Source organism: Ceratocystis lukuohia, assembly GCF_044167205.1.
Source record: "Ceratocystis lukuohia strain C4212 chromosome Unknown Supercontig4_pilon, whole genome shotgun sequence".
Lineage (NCBI taxonomy): Eukaryota > Fungi > Ascomycota > Sordariomycetes > Microascales > Ceratocystidaceae > Ceratocystis > Ceratocystis lukuohia.
In genome coordinates, this window is record NW_027263523.1 from 349091 (window position 1) to 356786 (window position 7696).

The following is a 7696-nucleotide window of genomic DNA, read 5'->3' on the forward strand; positions in this document are numbered from 1 at the left end:
GGAGCCATCAGTTAGCCCAGCCCGAGGGAGCTACGGCCTGTTCTTTGTGCCTTCTCCCGACCGTCCCCATTTCTTTTTTTACGGTTTCCAGAGGGAAGTCTCTTCAGAGTTTGTGCAGGAAGGGCTCTGCAGGCTGACTATGCAGATTCTAGGGGCCTTGCAAGGAATGTGTTTTATCGTGTGCACGCGTTGTAGGCGAAGAGTAGCTTCGAAGATGTGCTGGTGGCACTGATGCTACGCTAGAGGGGAGGTTTTGTCTGTGATGTGTAGTAGGTACAACCAGGTGTATACATGGGTACTTGGGTACCTAGACATAACCATGTACGTACAACAAGCACACGCTCTCCCCCGCTTTTCTTCTCTTTGGTTAGGGCCGAGGCTTTCCAGGACGGATGGAGGAAAGTGGCCGCTTTCGAGTGCAGCAAGCAGAGAGATACTAGGCAAGCCAAGCCAACTCTAGCCTTTGCGGCCCTTCTTGCTTGTGCTGTTGTTGGATCGTGCCGCATAGTAACAGACATGCATCGGTCAGAGCCAAAAATAGTCAAAAAAAGAACACCGAGAGCAACACACCATATACACACAGTCGTTACATGTGACACGATAGCCCATGTTGCGCTTCAGCAATCGTGGACAGAAAGATCATCTGGCCAACCAGCCCCGCTTAGCATGTCGCCAGCAACTGGCAAACAACAGGATGGGGCGCTGCTTTTGCCAAGTATGTAGTTCGCCAATGTGGGTAGGGAGGCGGGACTACCAGAGTGCCAGTTGAGCAGCAAGCTAGGTGATTTGCTCTGCATTTCATTAGCCTGAGCTTTGAACAGCGAGAGGGGAGTAGAGGGCTTTCTCTAATGAAGAACGCGGAAGATGGAAGAGCGAAATAGCTCCCCCAGTCTACTACTATGGGTGGACTGGCCCATCTGTCTTGTTCATGGCTCCTTCGTTCCCTCTTCCTTTGATCTGGCTTTGTCATATATTACCGCCGCCTCTCTTTCATGTAAAACAAAAAAGCAATAAATGACAAATAAATTATCATCGTAAAAGAAGAGAAGAAAAGGGCACCAGAGATCTAAATCCTTTATTCAGCCAAATCTCTTCCTTTTTCGCTTCATTTAATTTCTTTTTTTCCAACCCTTTTTTTTCTCTTTATTCACCTTCTTTCCCTTCTCGTTCTCCCTCCCATTAGCTTCGACCACATTCCACGACCGACCGAATCAAGAAGCTACGAAAAAACATACAAACACAAACGAACAGATTAAAAGAGAATTACTTCGTTTCCCTTTTAGACCTGTTTTTTTTATTCTCCCCACAAATACATTGCCGACGTTCTGCTCTCTCTCAGTGTCGGACCATCTCTGCGTGTATCTTCTCTTTTCTCTTATTTCCCCTCCTGCCTTTGCTGTGTTTCTTGCCTGCTTGTTCCACCAAACCCGCCGGCCATCTCTCCATTTCCATCTCCATCTTTGGCTCAACCAAAACAGCCCCCCCCCCCATATTATAAACTCTCTCCTTTTTTCTTCTTTCTACCTTCCATCAGCTCTTTGCTCCTGGCCTAGCCTTTGTCCGGTTTTTTTGTTTCCTAGCTTGTTGCTTTTTCAAATCGATCTTCTCTCGAGTAAAAGTCAGATCATCTCCGTCTTCGTCTATTCCATACTCCACACCAAGCAACACGCTGCCAATTCGACGACATGACCGCCGAAACCTTTTACACCTTTAAGCCCCGCGACAGTCAGTAGCTCTTCTCTCTTCCCCTCTTCTTCTTCATTCATCAACTAACCCCCTTTTTTTTCCATCTCTCGCAGAAAAGGGCAACCCCTACGATTTTGAGCAGTTCAAGGGCAAGGTTGTCCTTGTCATCAATACTGCCTCAAAGTGTGGCTTCACCCCGCAGTATGCCGGTCTCGAAAAACTCTACAAATCACTGCGGGCCGACTACGGCGATGACATTCAATTCCTAGGCTTTCCCTGCAACCAGTTCGGCTCCCAGGAGCCCGGCAACGATGATGAGATCCAGAGCTTCTGTCAGATCAACTATGGTGTGACTTTCCCTATTCTCGGCAAGGTTGATGTGAACGGCGACAACACCGACCCTTTCTACTCGTGGCTTAAGGACCAGAAGTCCGGCCTGCTTGGCCTGCGCCGAATCAAGTGGAATTTTGAAAAGTTCCTGATTGGCCGTGATGGGCATGTTATTAACCGCTGGGCCTCAACCGCGAAGCCCGAGGCTCTGAAAGAGCCCATCCTAGAGGCCCTTGGAGTCAAGAACTCTTCCGGTGGGGGCAGCACAGCTGAAAGCGAGGCCGGTGCCAAGCCCGAGCCCAAGTCTGACGAATCCAAGCCCAAGCCTGACGAACCCGAGTCCAAGTCTGAAGACAAGGTCGAGTCCAAAATTGAATCCGCTGCACCCTCCACTGGCCCCGACTCCCAATCAAAGTCTAATTCTACCACTAGCGCTGTGGCATCTAAACCTGAAGATACCAGTTCAACAACCGAATCCAAACCCGAAACGCAAGCATGAATTTCCACAACCACCAACAAAACAAACAAAATACGGATGCTTCGGGCAAGAGATATTTGGAGGGGGGATGATGGAGCCGACGACAGCATACAATACAGACAGTAGACATGAGCAGCAAACATAACATGGATGCCTCGGCTCGGCTCGATGCGGATTAACACGGCATGAACACCCTGCTTGTTGCTTGATACACTGCATTGCTCACTGCATGTGCCATGTGTCATCTGCACGCTGCATGACTGATGCTGCATAGGGGCCTCTTGCCGGCTGTCTGCCTGTCTATTTTTTGTTTCCAACACTACCAACATCAGCACCAATAGGAGGAGCAGAAAACAGCAGACGGACGCGCGGAGGAGAAGCCAGAAACATGGTCAGCAACATCAACATTTACTACATCTACATCTACAACTACAGCTACAAACATACGCCTTTTTATGATTTTAATTCCCGGATTCCTTCTCCTTCTATTTCCTATTCTTTTTCTCAAACCTTTCATCAATTTTTCTTTTCCTTGCCACTTCTCTCTTCCCCCTCATTTTTTTTTGCGTTTCTATATGTTTAAAGATATCCACAGTTTTCGTCCTTAAGCAGAAAAAGACGGACAAGTCAATAGCCGTGTGATTCGTGATTTGTGATGTATGATCGGTGATTTGTAACGCAACGTGACAGATGTACTTGTCGGTGTAACAAGCCAAGCGTTGTAGAGTATTCTGTCTGAGGAGCACTTGTGCCTGCAGAGTAGAGCCCCGGCTCAGGCTTGGCTTCGCCTTTTATCCCAGTTAATTGAGACATAAATCCAGTTCATCATTAAAAACGCTCTTTCTACAACCAAGTCTTAGTCAGCTACTTCTGCCTTGTGTACGGAGCAGCAACTTAGGGTTTCGAAATGGAATGAAGTCATAGTACTCAGCATCTGTGTAACCTTGTAAACGCAGAGATATCTCAATAAAACTCCTATTTTTTGGCCGTTTCTTCTGATCCAACATTATCTCTCTATTCATGCGACCTTCGAACCCCAGCCATACTTAGCTCGTTGCATTTAAGTTATCCGTGGGTTTTCTTCATTCCTCTATCGGCCATCTTCTAGTTCTCGTTTTTCACGAGGCAATCTGTTACAGGGCCGATATATAGAGCCTGCCACTATCAGACAGACTTGCTTAGGGCACAAAAGCGTTATTGATCTACATCAGCATCGAACTATTTCAACATGTCAAGCTTTGCAAACCACGGTTCCGCCCAGCATCCACCAAAGAGTCAATTCATAATGCAGTGCTTCAACGCACGGGGAAAGGAAGCAAAAGGAAATCGCGTATGAATGGAAAACGAAGTCAGTCACGATACAATAATTCTTTAGTAGTAGCCTCTCATAGCCCCTTGGATTAAGCAAGAATGCCTCTACTAGATGACGGCCATATGGCATGACGGTAATCTTCGTATTGGCAATGGGAGCATCGCGTCTGGTCCTCTTTCCAGCCCTCTTTTATTCCAGGCATTGCCAATACCGCCGGCCGCTCACATGTCAATTGTAGTACCAAAAGGCAGCAACATCAGCTAGCCCTATGCAGCCCTGACCACGAGAACGGTGAGGCTAGGAAGAGAGACAGTCTGCCTATAAATAGAAGCTCTGTGCTTCAATCAATGTATAGAAAGCTCGAGGTACCAAGGCAACATATTAAGCCAAATCTGGACTTTATAGACCATATTTAAGCAAGGGATAAAACTTTGGGCTCAGGGGAAGTAGGACTAACGAAGAAAAATCCCAAAAATGCAAAGCAGCAACGTGAGATTGATGCGCGAGATGTCATATCTCAACAGCCGTCTCTGTGTGTAGGCACAGCTGTGTAAAAGCTGAGTGGCATCAAAAAGGACCTATTGAGAGCATAGGCATTAGCCCAAGTCGATTAGGAAGCACCCAGATGATGCTACGGAAATCAATCCAAGTGGATTTACCCACTGCCTGAGTACGGCCTTACCTGATGTCATACCACAAGACACGATCAACGACAGCCGTCTCTCGTGAAAAGATTGATATGCCCACTCAGTGACTTTTCGACAAGAAGAAACTCGGAATAAACTACCGATTTCATCCAAAAGTAGATCCTCATACAGACGAAATGGAGCAATATTAGCTACTCATTTCCCTATCCAGCACGATACTTCTTTTTTGTGCCTATCGCCGTCGTGACCATCCAATGGCTTCTCTCTTCTTCCTACTCACCAACCGATGAGCCAGCCTCTTCTTGCGTCCGCTAGCCATTTAATACGTTCTGGCTTTTGAGACTGCTAGTCATTGGTTAGGCCGCAGTGATGAAGTATCTATCTCCCCCCCCCCCCCCCCCATGCAGTAGCTGTTCAGGCAACAATAGATCTATCTATCAGAGTTATCTCCGCTTCACCAGACAAGACCACACGCGGATGTGTTTTATGTGCCCGAGCGCCCATATCGACTTTGCGTACATGTCGAGATAGATTTATCAGCTGGGTCTCAAGACAACACAGGGCGGCATTTAAATCCTACAGCAAAGGACAGATTCTAAGGATACCCGCATCCTTTGAGAGCTTGTGATCAAATACACTATCTCTGTAAGGCTGATTTCTATAAATGCCAATATAGTGGCTTGATCTGATGGGCTGCAAGGTCAGACATATGTAGGAGGGATATGGGCTATGTAGCAAGGCAGTGTGAATTAGCCTTTATCAGTTCATCTCACAAGAAGAAGGCCGGAGATAAGAAGCGCAACTACGGTAAAAACAAAAGGAATTCAAAGAAGATCGATAGGAAGGTCAGAGTCTTTGAAAAAGCGACTGCAGCCAACATCTCCAGTACGGGCAAATTTACGATGGCCGCAAACAACGACAGTCACCCGCCAGAAGACCGACCAGACAGGTCCAAAGACCGAAAGGGCTACCCGCATGTTGCAAGGGTGACGCCATCCAAGCTCTAGAACAGCTCACCAAAGATTGCAGGCTGAAGTTGCTTGACTCGGGGTAGAAAATAAAGCACGTCATCCGCTGCCCCCTAGCACTTGTTGTGCATCTAGATGCTCGGAATGAAGTTTCAGTAGGCTGTCAAAGCTGAAGCTGGACCCATCATATTTCGAGATATCGCAATGCGACGGTGCAGCTTCGGTCTCGGAAATGTTAACGCAAGACGCAGCTGATAGACAAGCCGTTAAAGACAAAGAGCCAAGGCCGGCCAGCCTGTTCAGGATATAGTATTCAACCCGGATACCGAATATTGCTAACTGGCAGCGCAAATACTTGTTATAGGCATCTATCACAACGGGAGATGAAATAGAAATGACCGCGTAGATTGCCAAGTACTAGTCCATTATGCTTGAGTCAGAAGTGCATCAAAGCCGCCCTATGTTGCCACATGTGCATAGAGCACTCTTCCGCCAACCCCTCAATCGCACAAGCCAGTAAGCAGCTATTTTAATTCCCTATGACAAAAATACAGTCAATGAATGGATAAATAGATACGCCCTGTATAAATTCTATAGGTATGCTCACAATAGACTCAATAGGCAAGCACAGAGCGAACGAAGCTCCCCCGACTGTTGTACATTCAAGGACTTGTTATTATTGCGTCAGCTTTTTCGCCTTAGCCGATTTGTCTCTGGTGGTCTCGGTAGCAGGGGTTGAAAGCGAGCTGTACACAGTGTTGATGACCACCAAATTCACATTGCTATGTTCTAAATCATGTGTCTGACAAACAGCAGTCATCATAGCAGAGGCAGAGAGCCGGTCAGGATGGATGTCTGTCTTCAAGGGACTCTAGCATTGTATAACTGCCATAGCCTTTCCTGCTTTGTTAGCTTCAATTCTATTCAGCGTTTCTCTACCTCCGAAGTAGTATCGGTACAAGACCCATTATCAAATTACTCGAGCTATAGCTCTGGTGCCCAAAGATGTCTGCATTTACTCTAACAAATGGCAAGGAGGGGGGGGAAATCCTGAAGAAATGCGTGGTTAGTTAGTGATTATAAGGAATGAGTTGCGATTATCAACTAGCCCAGTTTCAGCCAACAGTTAATGCTGGGGACGGGGGGATATATTTGATAAGAGGCTTGAAGCTGTGCTATGCAAAAGAAAAGGATCTATCCAAAGGCCAGTCAGTTACAAAGAGACAAGGAGTTGATAGTGGAGAGCAACTAGCAGATCAGCTTGCTACTATAGATGGAGCTCGCTTTATGTCTTGTTTAAAGTCGGGATATACAAGAAAAGCAAAACCACGAAAACAAGTTTCAAAAAGCCAAACCTGTGCTAGAATATGGTGACGTTGATATGATCCTGAAAGGTCTAAAGTAAGCAATGAAAACATAGCTATCAGTAGCCTGAGCTTCGACCATGGAAGAGGACATCAAAATAGAGTGATCAAGCATGGAACATTCTTCATTAAGGTTGTATGCTTTTCGTACAATGAAATCAAGCATGTGCTTAAATTAGGCCAGGTGCCAAGCTTTAAGCCTAGGATAGATCTCACTGTGCTAAAATGGCCTTCTTTACTCGATGTACTGGCCCTTTTGCGCTTACGTGCATTAAACATGTGTCAAGTGCGCCACGCTGCTGCACGCTCTTTATCTCCATTGCGCCTAGAGTTAGGGTTATAGAGAGTCTTTGTGACAAATTCCAGGGTCACGTGCATCTTTGTGCGTATTGATGAGTTTTCCAGCATTCTAACCATAACCATCGAAGGTTAAATGTATGCTAATGCATCTCCCTGGTTTCGCCATCAAGGTACTAGCCTAAAAGGAACAGAGTCTAGCGCTGTACCCTCTCTGACCTCTCTTTATCTCTTTTGGCACTTTCAATGCCTCGTTCTACTGTTTTTTGTCATCACTATCCTACATCCGCCACCCCTATAACTTAACCTTGAGACCATAATCCCTTACGACCTATACTAACCCTACCTGCAATAGAGCCAAGCTCAAGGCAGTTGATCGCCCTCAAAACAGCCACTCGGGCTGTCATTGACCTCCCTTTCAATAATGCTATGAACCTTGCATCATTCGAGGACCTACACCAATATGCCAATTGTCTTGAAGATGTCCAAGCTCTACCAATCTTTGCTCAACTCAGCCAGGGTGGATTCAAGCTAGAAACTTGCCAAGATCCAGGTTAAACTACACAGGTCTTGAAATCGATCTATATTTAAATCCTGGACTCTGGCACTATGCT

At 46.4% G+C, this 7696-nt stretch overlaps 1 protein-coding gene across 1 annotated transcript; it reads left to right on the forward strand.

The window, feature by feature from the left end:
• Positions 1–1685: 1685 nt before the first annotated feature.
• On the forward strand, positions 1686–2515 carry HOO65_040096 (glutathione peroxidase; the record flags this gene model as incomplete). The annotated part of the gene is made up of 2 exons (XM_071003001.1): positions 1686–1725; positions 1800–2515. The coding sequence occupies 2 exons, from the start codon at positions 1686–1688 to the stop codon at positions 2513–2515; spliced, it is 756 nt and encodes a 251-aa protein (XP_070858939.1).
• Positions 2516–7696: the final 5181 nt, after the last annotated feature.